This window comes from Cephus cinctus, unplaced genomic scaffold (assembly GCF_000341935.2).
Source record: "Cephus cinctus unplaced genomic scaffold, Ccin1 Ccin1_scaffold0528, whole genome shotgun sequence".
Taxonomy (NCBI): Eukaryota; Metazoa; Arthropoda; class Insecta; order Hymenoptera; family Cephidae; genus Cephus; species Cephus cinctus.
This window is the reverse complement of record NW_014333188.1, coordinates 21,919-35,738: the sequence shown is the minus strand read 5'-3', so window position 1 is coordinate 35,738 and position 13,820 is coordinate 21,919. Positions and strand designations below refer to the sequence as shown.

At 38.4% G+C, this 13,820-nt stretch overlaps 2 protein-coding genes across 8 annotated transcripts; both read right to left on the bottom strand.

Moving 5' to 3' along the window:
• Positions 1-2,007: 2,007 nt before the first annotated feature.
• On the bottom strand, positions 2,008-5,537 carry LOC107268365. Its single transcript, XM_015741076.2, has 4 exons — positions 5,321-5,537; positions 5,007-5,241; positions 4,749-4,919; positions 2,008-4,677 (listed from the first exon to the last, which is right to left on the bottom strand). The coding sequence occupies exons 1-4, from the start codon at positions 5,514-5,516 to the stop codon at positions 4,662-4,664; spliced, it is 618 nt and encodes a 205-aa protein (XP_015596562.2). The 5' UTR covers positions 5,517-5,537; the 3' UTR covers positions 2,008-4,661.
• A 1,371-nt stretch (positions 5,538-6,908) lies between these two features.
• LOC107268366 (F-box/LRR-repeat protein 20) lies at positions 6,909-13,131 on the bottom strand. 7 transcript variants are annotated; one of them, XM_025085691.1, is made up of 10 exons: positions 12,975-13,123; positions 11,823-12,020; positions 11,502-11,735; positions 11,242-11,309; positions 11,031-11,160; positions 10,487-10,948; positions 10,214-10,405; positions 10,043-10,144; positions 9,757-9,972; positions 6,909-9,564 (listed from the first exon to the last, which is right to left on the bottom strand). In XM_025085691.1, exons 3-10 carry the CDS (start codon positions 11,520-11,522, stop codon positions 9,457-9,459), a joined length of 1,299 nt encoding a protein of 432 aa, XP_024941459.1. In that variant the 5' UTR covers positions 11,523-11,735; positions 11,823-12,020; positions 12,975-13,123; the 3' UTR covers positions 6,909-9,456. The 7 variants fall into 7 exon arrangements, with proteins under 7 accessions (XP_024941459.1, XP_024941461.1, XP_024941460.1 ...); XM_025085693.1 differs by having other exon boundaries at positions 11,823-11,937; positions 12,975-13,120; XM_025085692.1 differs by having other exon boundaries at positions 12,856-12,987.
• Positions 13,132-13,820: the final 689 nt, after the last annotated feature.

The following is a 13,820-nucleotide window of genomic DNA, read 5'->3' as shown; positions in this document are numbered from 1 at the left end:
TTGGACGTTCGTGGGAAAAAGAGGTTGTTCGGTGATAGACTACATAGTGATGAGTGAAATGGCGAGAAATAGGGTACTGAGGATGGAAGTGGAAGGGAAGGTAGACTCAGATCATCTGCCGGTGGTGGTCTGGGTACGGGGAGAAGGAGGGAAGAGGCGTCATAAGGGGCAGAGCAAAGGGAAGGGAATAGGCAGAGGCGACTGGACAGAGAGAGGGAAAGAGCTGTTTCAGGAAAAGATAGAGATGTGGGAGTGGGGTGAACGGAGTGTGGAGGAAGGGTGGGAGAGCTTGAGAGAGAAAATTGTAGAGGGGCTAAAGGAGACCGTGAAGCTGAAGAAGAAAGGAGGGAGGAGTGGATGGTGGGACGAGGAGTGTAGAGAAGGAAAGGAGATTTTAAAAGAGAAACTGGTGGAGTTCAAGAAAGGGAAGGGGGATGAAGTAGGGTACAGAGAGGAAAAAAGGAGGTACAAGAAGCTGTGTGATGACAAGAGGAAGGCGGAAAGGGAGAAATGGGAAGAGGAGATAAAGGCAATAAGGACGGAGGGGCAGGTATGGAAGGTAGTAAATAAGGGAAGAAAAAGAAGGAAGGGCGTGAATGAGAACATCAGGATGAATGAATGGGATAGATATTTCAGAGGTGTGCTGGGAGGGTCGGAGGAGAGAGTGAGGGGAGAGGAGGTAACAGAAAGAGAGATGATTGAAGATGAAGAAGATGTCACACTGCAGGAAATAAGGGAGGTGGTGCAGGGACTGAAGGACAGGAAGGCGGTGGGGGAGGATAAAATTCCAAATGAAGTGTGGAAGTACGAAGGAGAGAATATGGAGAGGGCATTATGGGAGATGTGTAGGAGAGTGTGGAGAGGAGAGGGGTGGCCAGAAGGTTGGAAGGAAGGTGTAGTAGTTCCTATAGTAAAGAAGGGGGAGGGAAAAAAGGTGGAGGAGTATAGGGGGGTCACACTGAACAGACAGCGTACAAAGTATACGTAGGGGTTCTGGAAAGGAGACTGAGGAGGGAGGTGGGAAGAAAAAGGTTGCTGCCACCGAGTCAAGCAGGCTTTAGGAAGGGAATGGGGACGGTGGACAACATCTATGTGCTAAATTACCTGATTAACCGAGAGGTAGGGAAAAAGAAAGGAAAGCTAGTGCTGCTTTTTGTAGACTTCAGGGCGGCTTTTGACTCGGTAGACAGGGGGAAATTGTTGGAGAGTATGAGGGAAAGAGGGGTGAGGGAAGGGCTAGTGAGAAGATGCGAGGTAGTGATGGAGGAAACACGTAACAGAGTCAGAGTAGGAAGAGAGATAGGAGAGAAGTTCTGGACAGAGAAGCCCCCTCCTGTTTGTCCTTTTCCTGGCGAACCTAGACGAAGAACTAGAAAGGGGCCGATGGGGGGGAGTAGAGCTGGGGGGAGAAAGAAATTGTTCTCACTAGCATATGCGGACGATGTTGTGTTAATGGCGAGAGAGGAAGATGAGATGAGAGGCATGATGAGGACGCTGGAGAGATATGTGAAAGGCAAAGGGCTAGAGGTAAATATAAGGAAAACAAAGGTGATGAGATGTAGGAAAGGAGGTGGGAGGTTTAAAAAGGTAAGCTGGAGATGGATGGGAGAGGAAGTGGAAGAGGTTAAAAGGTACACATATCTGGGGTATGTAGTTAAGAGGAATGGAGATCAGGAGGAACATGTAAGAGAGAGAGTGAAGAAGGAAGCGAAAGTGCTAGGACAGGTATGGGCAATTGGAAAAAGGAAGTTCGGAGACGATTGGGGAAGAAGGGTATGGCTGTTTGACAAGTTGGTTTGGTCGGTTGTAAGTTATGGGGTACAAATCTGGGGGTGGAGGAAAAGAGAGGAGGTTGAAAGGCTGCAGGAGAGGTACTTAAGATGGGTACTAGGGGTAACAAGAAGAGTGCCAGGGTATATGGTAAGGGAGGAGGTAGCAAGGGAGGAGATGGAAGCAAGGGGGGGAATGAGGGCTTGGGGGTATGAAAAGAGAATAGAGGAAGGAAGAGGGGGGGAGCTAGCGAGAAGATATAGACTGGAAATGAAGAAGAGGGTGAGAGCTGGAAAAGGGGTAGAGGGATGGGAAGGGGAGAGAAGAGAGTTTTACGAAAGTAAAGGCTGGAAGGTAGAGAAGGTAGAAGAGATGTGGGAGTCAGGAAACATGAGAGGAGAGGAGATAATGAACATAGAAAAAAGGAAACAGAGGGAGGAGAGATGGGCCAGGATAGATTCAAAGGGGAACAAGGAATATAAATTCGTTAAGGGGAAGGGGGTACCGGAATACCTAAAGAGGGGCTGGAAGGAGGAGAGGTGGAGCAGAGTAGCGAGGTTTAGGTTAGGGGATGAGATGAATGGAGGAATGTACTGGGAGAAGGAAGAAAAAAAGAGGTGTAGAATGTGTGGGTATGGAGAAGAGACGTGGGAACATGTATGGGAGGTATGCTCAGGTTTGGGGATAGACAGAGGATGGCAAGAAATGAGAGAGGAAGTGTTGGGGGAGTCAGGACAAGGGGAAAGATGGCTATTGGAAATAGAAAGGATAGGGAAAGAAAGGGGGGAGATAGGGAAGGAGAATTAGGCGGGGATTAGGAAAAGAGCGCCGGAAACGGAGGTCGGTAGGGTGAGAGAGGGAGAGAGTGTTGCGAGCGTGAGAGTGAATGAGAGACTGAGCCAAAAGAGTTTTTTCTTTTTTGAATTTCTTTTTCTCTTTTGGCGAGTAAGGCAGAGGTGTATGAAAGAGCGAGGATGTAAATAGATAATATAGTATAGGGAAATTGGTAAATAGGTTAACTTTGTACAGTAGTTTTAAGTTTTAATGTAAGCGGAGCGGTTGTCCGTGCTGTACCCCGCAAGGGAATAAATGGCATTATTATTATTATTATTATTATTATTATATTATTATATTACTAACTATTATTCCAGTTTTCGGTTCACAGGCATAGCGCGTGACCACTGTTTTGTTTATACTATAATTTCTATAAGACTCATATATCTTATTGTTAGTTGTCACAGAGGTGCGAAGGCTAACTGTCGATGTATTTTCATTAGGTGAGTGACGGATTAGAATTATTCTTCGAAAATTAATGTTTAGATTATCGTTTGTTATGAGTACATAGGATGACAATAGCATAATGCGTCGCACCAGACGAAATACAAGTTAAAAGCATGAAATGTGACTGAAGGTTCTCATCCAGACGTAACACCTGTAAAAAAAATCTGTCTTAGGATGTCCTCAAGATCGACAGGTTGTCCTTTACAAATTATATAAGTTTATTTTTATATATTTATTAGATTCTTTTTACATAATATACATAAATAAATTTCCATAAAGTTCTGAATATAAATGAGGGTACATTCCGTGACCGAACCACGGTTGTGGTTATTAAATTTTAACCAATTGGGTCGACTGATTCCGACTGTTAACAAAATCAATCGTTGATGTTACTGGACCGAATTTAATAACCGCGTCATGATTCAATTACGGAATATAAATTAAATTAGAGTTTAACAAAACTCATCCTGTATACTTACCGTCTTCTAACTCAACTTGGAGTTTGTACGTGATACATTCCTAATATACAGCTCAACGTGTTAAAGAAATGTTTCTCTAGGGTAGTTAGAAAAATCTGTAAAAAATCCATAAAATGCCTAAACACATTCATTGAGGTTTCCCCAGCATGTCCGAAGGATGAATGTCCCATGATGAATATGTGAATATTTGCACCACCTCAGGAAATCCAGAGGAAAGCTCGAGACCTTATTAGAACGTCTATAGGATTTCCAGAATATCCATTTAAGATATCCATGGGATTTCCTCAGGACGTCCTTGTGCTGTCTGGGTAAAGGCATAGCAAGCATTCATACATTTTTTGGTACCATACATGCTATATTAAACATATTTTAGAATCTTGTTACTCGCGTGTTATAGTATAACTGTGCCGTTATGTGTTAACTGAGTACTGACGAAAGTTAAGAAAGATTAACAATGATTAAAATGTAACTTATCTTAAGTTGTTGCATAGAATTGTTACGTAGTTCACAACAGGCGGAAATATTGGGGAGTAACCTTTCAATGTATGTACACTCTTCGTGACATATATGTATGTTACATGAGTGTAACATAAGGGCCATTTATAAATTGTGCCACGACAGCGCCCTAATATTCCAGTAAATTAATATAGAATGTAATATGGAAACTTATAGTTTATATAATAAATCATATAATATTATAATATTTAAAAATAAAGCAAATATAGCGTTCGCTAACCGTAATCGATATCTGTACAATATTTATAAATGTTTCTTTTTAGTACATAGATAAATATTAAAATACCCTGACTGTTGTCATTCTTTTGCTGATTGCATTGAATAAGAGCGGAAGAGGGTCAGAATGTAAATCAGTTACACCAATAAATATGATACTGCTATTATCATCATATGAATTTAAACACTTCAATATGAACTCAAATTGCGTTCATTATGTGACGATGTACGATTGGCTATTCGGAGGAAAGCCATTTATTTCAAAAACTGATGATGGAATACCATAATCCCAATTATCCGTATTTTCTGCATTACTTTGTTGTTAATCTTTATAAACTTTTGTATTGCTTGGTATTACGACTTCTTTTTTGGGGCCTGGTTCAAGAGTACTACCACATATTATTCCATTAGTAACCTAAAAATTGAGAATTAGTATAATTGAGATTGCACAAATATATTTATATTGATAGAAATTAGTGTAATTACTTGAAATTTTTGTCTCGCCTATGTATCTTAATTTGGTGAAGAGTAATGGCGACTATCAACGTTAACAAGCTAGCCAATAAAGCCATCATAAGTGCCATAAGAATAGTGTCAATTGGCAACCAAGGATTCTCCTCTTCAGACTCATCAAGAGACTCCATTGTAATTGGATAACTGGAATACCAAAGAGAAATTAAGATGACGACTATAGAACGATGATTTCCTATATTACTAGTCTAACATAAACGGATTAAGACTCACGTAGTCTCTGATTCCTGTTTTCCAAGCTTTCCAAAGACACAATCTATTGATCTTTGTAAATCTGTTCCAAGTTGTTTGAACGCAGTTTTCCCAAGCCAATCAGCCAAGTCGTTGCGATTTAACTGACGGAGACGACGCTCCAAGTCTTCATGAGTTTTACCCTTTCCTTCCTGAGGCGAACTGTTCCAGTGTAATAATTGCCTAATACACGGTATTTCCTCATCGACTTTCCGTTCTAAATATTTATCGATAATATCTTTCATTACTGAAACAACATCCTTATCGTGTGAATATATGGCAATTGTATGACTCACCAGCTGCTTCCATACTTTGTGGTAATTCGTAGGTTGTGTAATGCAGCGCAGCTATTAAACGTCGACATTCATTAGAATCAAGACGAGCAGCTACATATTCCAATTCTGATAAATTAATATCAATAGTGCATAAAATAAGATGGAATTTATTTTGTAGTACAAAAAGAAAAATCATAATATCAATTAGGATATTCATTTCAGAATGAACAAAATACTTTCTGACGAATAATTAGATTGACCATTAAATACAAGAAATATTAAACAAAGGAATGTGATGTATTGCAATACGATCCACGTAAATCATATGTATGTCCAATGGGATAGTTTAGTTGATTTTGACCATCCTGATCCTTGGACCATGGTGGTCATTTTACAGGACCTTCTGAAATGACAATTCATCATCAGATAATTGAAAGTGAAGATATTGCAACATCCATATATAAAAATGATTGTACATACAAGCATAAATTAATCATATCCATGGCCAATTGCCATTTTGACGATTTCACCATGTACGATTGGATCCATAACTTATTAGTTCAATTATCAAAATATTCGATAACCCCTTCTTTTCGAGGTATTTACGAAATCGGGAAATTTCCGGGAAAGATTTAAGATATAGGTTATGTATACATCTAATCGCTAAATTTATTATTCATTGAAAGCGCAGCCATGGCGAATTTCTGATAAGACACTACGTTAAAACTCTTGATACTCATAACCTCAGCTGCTTTTTAGTACACATGCCTCTTATTACTGTATATTCAACACTTACCAAATTTAAATATCTATCTAATACTCATTCTCAAGAAAGAATTACCTTAAGAAATTTGTATTCTTTGAATTCATATGAAAAGTAATTATAATGATGGTACCATATTCGCTATTATAAAGGTATATCATTAAACTTGACGATACCAGAAATAGTAAAATCATTATTGTATTATATGAAATTGTTAAGAAACTGAAGAATCAGAATTTTTATCACGTTTGGTCATTAAATTACTGGTTTTGGTCATCCGATGTTCCTCTCATAGGGTCATATATAACACTAACAAATTAACCGCAGCTATTTTGAATGAGTAAACTATATTAATATTTTAACATCACTTTCATAAATTTTTTATTCTTGAGCCTAAAAGTTAGTTAAATCAGTAACAACGTCCATATTTTTCATTCTCTTTTGGCAGTCCTTTTTCTGAAGAAGAAATGATTTAAGAAAAAAAGTCATTCATTAAACCATTTAAATATATATCTGTTCATTTTCTTCAACAATAACTTAATCAGGTCTAATGTATAAGCAATCATTATAATATTAATTATAATACTAACTTTACTTCTTACAATTTTTGTTAACAGCATTCACTTTTTTTCAACACTATGGCGCTGTAAGAGTTTACTAAAAATTTCTCTCCATACCACACAATTTGTATATACAATGTTACCATTAGGGCCAATGATATACAAGAAATGCACATATTCTTATTAGCTGTCTTCATAAAATTAAATATATAATTTATATTTAGAAGTGGTAAACATACAAAAAAATACGAAATTAAATCACGAACATACAACGCAGAAAGACAAAAAGTTGTCTCGAATATATTTTTATTGTACATATACATTAATGAAAATATATACATGGTAGACTGCAGCTTGTTGAAGCAGCGTAGTATTGATGGAATCGTTTCGATATTCACGCGCAATTGGCTAGCGTATTGTTATGAATTTCATAACAATTTTATAAAGGCTTTTAGGCTTCGAAATTGTTAATCCTGCCGATAACGAGTAAATAAAAGTCCTTCAGAATGAAAAAAATAAAATAAAAACTCCATCCATATCTCTTTAGCTTTTTGAAAACTGTAGACAGGAGACATTAAATCATTAATACGCGAATACCGAAACCAATTCGCTTAACGTCTGTATCTTTCACTATTCTACTGCACAGCCAAACACTTGCTCGATCACTCGGTTTCAACGTTTTTCATTTATTGTAATATGATTTAATATCAATAGTAATTACCCATGACAGTAATTACGATACAAAAAATCATAGTCATAGAAGATGCGGAATCCATCCTTCAGTGACACAGTTTTCATAGGTAATACTGGATTCGTCAAATAACTTTTACCTTTGTTCCGTAAGAACTCATTAAAAAGAAAATGATAACTGAGCTCTTTTACATTTCACATAGAATAATTCAATGATATTGGATTGAATTAAAATGCCGTATCGGTTCGAATCCAACGGGGACGATAGCTCGAATAATCACACGAAAAAAATCTTATCGCTTGGCAATTTTGACATTTCTTTGATGTATCACGATATTATATGTATATTAGATTATAAAAAAACAGTGAGCTGAGAAAAACAAAAAAAGACAACGTGGTGCTATACAGCTCGGTCTAAGTAAAGAGTATCTAAGAATTTGAAATGTTAGTAACCCTTACGAGTGGGTCCTTTGCTATTATGTTCAATTTTTGTGGTATGTTTATGCTTCTTTTATATCATAGACGTAACGAACATCGCTTAAAACTATTTGACTTCGAAACGATACGTTACAATGATCATCTTATTTCTATTGGGATGACATGCAGCGTATAAAACATATCTTATTTATATGTATAGTGTCGTAATTCTAGTCTCGTTCGTCCGTTTCTCTCCGTACCGAGTAGTTAATATTAAGAAAAGAATGCAACATTAAAGAATATGATGTAATTATGCTACTACAATGTATATATATCTATATACCTAACACTTAGATGGAAATTGGGAGATGAAAAGTGATTACAAAATTTTATCCAAAGAAGACTGAATCTTCTTAATCTTAGCTACTCGGTGTTATCTGTTACGGCCTAGTATTAGATATACGGCGCTACGTTACATTCTTAACTCTATCAAGAATTAGCAATCGATATCGGTCTGTAAAGATAGCATGCGTGACGTCATCGCATTTGTACGTACACGAGTTTATCGAATCAAAGGCAAAAAGTGGAACGAAGATGTGTCCTCGTAGAGTATTGCACTCGATTTACATGGCGATGACATGCGATCTTATTAAATATCACTCGTATCCACATATGTCAATGATTTTTTAAAATAATAAATTACGTGGAAGCACAAAAGAAACGCAGTCTCTTTCCAACAGTGAGTTACAATCCTTTACTTTCGCGTGGACACCTCTTTCTCGTGGATTTGATAATATCGAATATCCTTTTAAAGGATTTTGGAAAAAAATGGCGAGGTCATCTTCACGGTACGTCCACGAAATACTGCCACCTTCTTTAGATATCCTATGTCTTAAAAAGTAAAAATGCCAGATGCTCCCTCGCCAACCAGTAGGGCCAAACACATTAACACTTTGATTCGTATGTCAGTCTGTACTCTCCTAGTCCGGAATCACGTCGAATGTGTTCTGTGTAATCTGCGTATATCGAATATACGTCTGGTGTAGCCGGACGGCCGAGGAGATGCGGTACGTTATGGGATTCAAAATACAGGCAGAGAGAACATGAATATTAATAGTTCTCATGGCCATTTGTAAAAATGCATCTTAAATTATCGCTCACAGACGCCATTATAAATATATGTGGATATGACGAAACATTGTCTGACATCTGATAGGATGTAAGAATAATAAAGGTTTTACCTGAAGAATTCAAATATCCAGAGTACCTCTAAAGTATGGCGGGAACAGTGATAACATACTATTGATAATGGAGCACAAATAAAAATAATAATAACAACAATAGTATTAATAGCGATAGTAAGTAGTAATAGTAGTAATAATAGTAATGGTAGTAGTGTAATAGTAGTAACAGCGATGGTGGTGGTACTGGTTGTCTGGTAGTATGCTGGTAATCGTGTTGTTGTGTTATTGGTACGTACTGTCCACGTTGCTTCATGAAGTGTCAAATGGATTTAAGGATTGGCCATGAGAACCAAGAGCGATAATAAAATTGCTCCCACTCAATGATTATGAGTCAATGGCAGAATGCCAAAGTTTACTATCTGGTAATCAGAAAAAGAAACGCTACAATTTATTGTAGACTTATTTCACTATCTTGGCCATCTTACGAATGGCTCCGGATAGTAGCATTCGGACGATTCACCTCAGGGTGTATAGGGTGCGAAATCACAGAATAACGCAGCAACGACAATATCGTTGTCGCGACGCCCCGGCACTTGGCGGTGGTGTCACCGGTGCGAAGTACGCATGCACCTTTATATTAGGTAAATGCGTCTGAAACATAAATAGGAATAATATATAATAAACCTAAAATAAACTGGCCAATTGTACACGAGACAAAGTAAGTTGGAGGAAGCCGTGGTGAGTTTATGGACAGGGTGTGTACTTTTTTTTTTTGATTTATTACGAGTCTTGTTCATCTATCATGAAGATGACAATGTAGAAAGTAGAAAAAAGATACTTTACTCTGAGTCTACGTATGCCAGCACGGGTGATCAATTGGCAGTCGTACAGTTCTATGCGTTGAAGATTGTGACAAGCCTGTAGAAGGTGATCGAGACTAGCGTCCGTAATCAGTGGACAGTTGTCCAGCTCCAGTACGGCAAGGTGTTCTGCTGCACAAGGTGAAAGGGCTAGTTGCCGAATTCCCTCATCCGTTATCAGCTCGCAATGTGACAAACTCTATAATGAAATACCATGGATTAATATAGTAAAAGTTTAAATATTATTATGAGGAAGAATCATTTCTTACTAGCTTCTCAAGCCTAGGACAACCCATAGCTAAGTGTATAAGTGTAGCATCTGTAATCAAGACACATTCCTCCAGGTCCATCTTCTCTAGGAGTCTACAATTCTGTAATTAATACGTCAAGAATTTTGTTACAAACATTTTCATATACTCAGTAACTCTTGATGAACTTACTCTAGCTAGAGCCTGGAAGCCAGCATCAGTGAAATGGGTGCAGGCCACACACTCGAGGATACCGAGAAGTGGACAGTGTTGCGCCAAGGTGACCAATGATGCATCCGTCAAGTTGGGACAATTTGAGAGGCAGACGTAGTGAAGTCGTGGACACCGTTCACTAAGTTCCCTGACGGCATCATCTGTGATATTCTGAAAGAAGTAGCACGGTCTGGTCTCATCCGTGCTACGGAGCACGGTGAAACTAGTTTCTAATTAAATTAAGACTAGTACCCTGCATTCGTGAAGGTTGATTGCTTCCAGATTGGGACAGTAACGAGCCAGACACTTGACAGCTCTGTCAGTGAGTTGCCGGCAACCTTTACTCAAAAAACTGCGGAGCTCAGGACACCCTCTAGCCAAAGCTTCGACGCCGTTGTCGGTGAGGAGCTCACACCAGGATAGATTGATATGAGTTAGGAGTGGACATCCCTCCGAAAGATCTTTCAAGGATAGGTCAGTCACTTCGGGACACGAATCCAGGTTAAGTCGTTGGAGCTTCGGACAGTGACTACTTAGCGCTGCACATGTTCCATCAGAGATCTTTTTACATTGACTTAAGTTTAATTCCTCGATATTAGGACACAGTTGGGCCAACGTGCGCATAGAATTGTTGCCAATACTCTGGCAGCCTCTTAAAGATAGTTGCCTTAGGAATCCACCGCAGCGCCTTGAGATATTTTCTATAACTGGTCCCTACAGTGGAGTATTCTTATAAATATTAATTTATTACAAAAAAATTCTACTGTATTACTGTATTGATAAATGTACTTGTTACCTCGACGTCGCGTTGGAAATCGAAGAGGTCGATCCTCTGCCAATTGGACCCATCTAAAGCTAAGACGTTCCAAGCTTTGCTTACTTGAGCACAGCGACATAGTGATACCACATCCAAATAAGAGAGAATTCTGTGAAATGTTGCAGGATATTTCAGCTGACTGGCTCATGTTTTAGTTCCATTCATTATACTAATTAGATCGTTATGTTACCTAAGTAATAATTCCTTTGGCAGTTTTTTGTTTATCTGCGCCTCATCATCATGAAACACCCATGTCAGCTGAAATGAAAGTAAATAACATTAATTAGAAACTATACAAATTTACTTCGTTAAATTTTGTACTATCTCATAGACATAACCAAGATTATGTAAAGAAACGTTTAAATGGATAAGACAGTTAATCAAAGTGATGCAGAAAGCAGTGAAATGAAAACAGCATTAAAGTGTATTAAAGGAGTGACGGGCACCAACCTGCATGTAGGATTGCTTCATGGTGGTGACAGGATTGTTGTGAGAATGTGATTGCGACGTGTAGTAACCTGCTTGTTGGTGCCGGTGATGATGATAATGGTGGTGGTGGTGAGAATGATGATGCGAGGGATGTTGTTGCCTCCACCAGTGACCACCGGTTAAAGCCTCGTCAGCTTGCTGAGCTCCTTGACAGACCTGGCCCCCTGTACCCACTCCTACTCGACTTACTTTTTTCTAAAACACATCCCAATGTTTTATTGCTCGCTATTTTCCAAAAAATTCTTTGAGCAGGACCTGGACACTTAAAGTATTATGTTGTACCTTAGCTATACTTTCACAGCTCCCAGCAACAATTTTGACATCACAAATAGACTCGAATCCCTCTTAACTCTTCTTTATTTCATTCCACAGTACATCCAAAAGCCTTTCTAAGTAACTGAGAAATTAAAACTCTCCCATAACGTTTTCCTTGTATTTTATTTAACTCTTTATAGTCCATCTTACGTTTTTATATGTACCCTGAAAGCGCTGAACGTTAAGCAAGGATCTAACATTACATTTTTAAATATTTACAATGGTAAAAACAATTCAATATTCTTCATAAACTCACAAACCCATTTTAAATACTATGCTAAAGCACGTCTAATTATTTAAACTTTCCACGTAAATGTGCGACGTATCTCGTGGACCAATAGACGCAAAATTAATTTATGCGCGCGTAAACGTGACATGCAGTATCTCTCAATCGCTGTCTCAATTTGGTGCCCTCAATCTCTCTCTCTTTATCCGTATCATTTCTCATCAACCCCTAATTTTCAAATAACTCTCTAATCTTTCACACTCACCCTCGTCTTAACCATAAGATATATACAAATTCTATGAGGATTCCAAAAATACTCTTCCACCTATACATTACAATATAATTGCACTAGTTACTTTAGGAACGTATCAATGATATATACACTGATAAATACAGATATATAACATCAATCAAAGAATAAATGGAAATCCAATATTTATGATAACACGTTATGAATACAAAATATATAACCATGAACCATACACTTTGTAGTATATTATTGACGAAGGGAACAAAGAAAATGGTTGTATGAAGGGGGAAATGTCTGGGTCCATAAAATTTAAAGCGATGCAGAGGCCAAGGAACTCATAAGCGAGAACGAAGAAGAACAAAGGATAGTCTACTCAATGGTCAATGAGAAAATGGAAGGAGGTTGAAAGGTGAAAAAAAGCTGTAAAAAAATAAACTACGCAACATGCTCCAAATAATGTCGATTATAAAATGTTGCGTTTTCCATTCATAAACAGCAAGGATTTAACTACCGTGCGTACTTACACAGAGGAAACGAATCAGCTGTTCGCCTCGCAATGACAACATTGAACATACGACCCTCTGCGTTTCGTGCTAATTACGTGTAATCACATGAAATGCAATAGAGGCGGTGCATGACCTACCTCGAGCCTGGTGCGCCCGGAGTGTATCATCCTTTTGCGTCGCGTTATTTTGTACAACTTTCGGGAAAACCCGCACAATATTATAAAATTCTTTAACGGAGTAAGTCGCTATGATTCGCACGAGTAATGGCCGAATCTACTGAGCGTATACATTGGAGAGCAGGACGAATGGATTCTTTTAGATCCAAACTCGGCACTCTGATTAGTTGGAATCACTTGACTTGGCGACAGTACCGCCAATCAGCGTTCGCATGTTTATTGTTTACACCATTTCCATTCAGCTTTACTGTTAAGAAATCCCATTGGTCAAATCTACTAGATAACATCAGAGATGAGTAGGGAGATTGCCAATGAGCCTGTTTTTGGTGGTCTCAATTTTTCTCTGGTTTCGGCGCGCCACCTTAGCGGAGGGCCCTCGAAGCAGTTCCACGTTTTTGATTGGTCGTGTATATATAGTAATACTACGCGTGATAATCTGGAGCTGTGTTTTGGCGCGTCGACGCGCCACCTGAACGAGACTCTCGAACTAGTTCCACGTTTTTGATTGGTCGAATGAATTCGTGTGTTCCTCGAGATCCACGATTTTAAACCAGGTGAACACTCGAATAGGGAGACTTGTATCCACCTTTTTTTTTACAGGATATTACATAAACTGTAGTAATAAGGTAGTCAATATCCTTAATATCCATATGAAGCTCTGGAAATAATACAGTAAGCAAATAAAACTTAAAAAAAACTCTCGAACGTGGGTAACTACACAAATATAAGTTTGCTAAATAATGTACCACAATGACTCGATAGCACACGTGCTTGGTGCTGGATTAATGTCCGAGAGTCTTGAGTTCT

What these genes read in the sequence shown, in the direction of transcription:
- LOC107268365 (XM_015741076.2), bottom strand. Translation starts at nt 5,516, where the DNA reads ATGAATATCCTAATTGATATTATGATTTTTCTTTTTGTACTACAAAAT. An exon ending in ACAAAGTATGGAAGCAGCTG is followed by an intron (nt 5,242 to 5,320) that starts GTGAGTCATACA and finishes ATAAATATTTAG; the next exon opens with AACGGAAAGTCGATGAGGAA. An exon ending in AAACAGGAATCAGAGACTAC is followed by an intron (nt 4,920 to 5,006) that starts GTGAGTCTTAAT and finishes TTGGTATTCCAG; the next exon opens with TTATCCAATTACAATGGAGT.
- LOC107268366 (XM_015741077.2), bottom strand. Translation starts at nt 12,897, where the DNA reads ATGTTGTCATTGCGAGGCGAACAGCTGATTCGTTTCCTCTGT. An exon ending in AGCTGATTCGTTTCCTCTGT is followed by an intron (nt 11,736 to 12,855) that starts GTAAGTACGCAC and finishes GATGTGTTTTAG; the next exon opens with AAAAAAGTAAGTCGAGTAGG. An exon ending in TGAAGCAATCCTACATGCAG is followed by an intron (nt 11,310 to 11,501) that starts GTTGGTGCCCGT and finishes CTTTCATTTCAG; the next exon opens with CTGACATGGGTGTTTCATGA.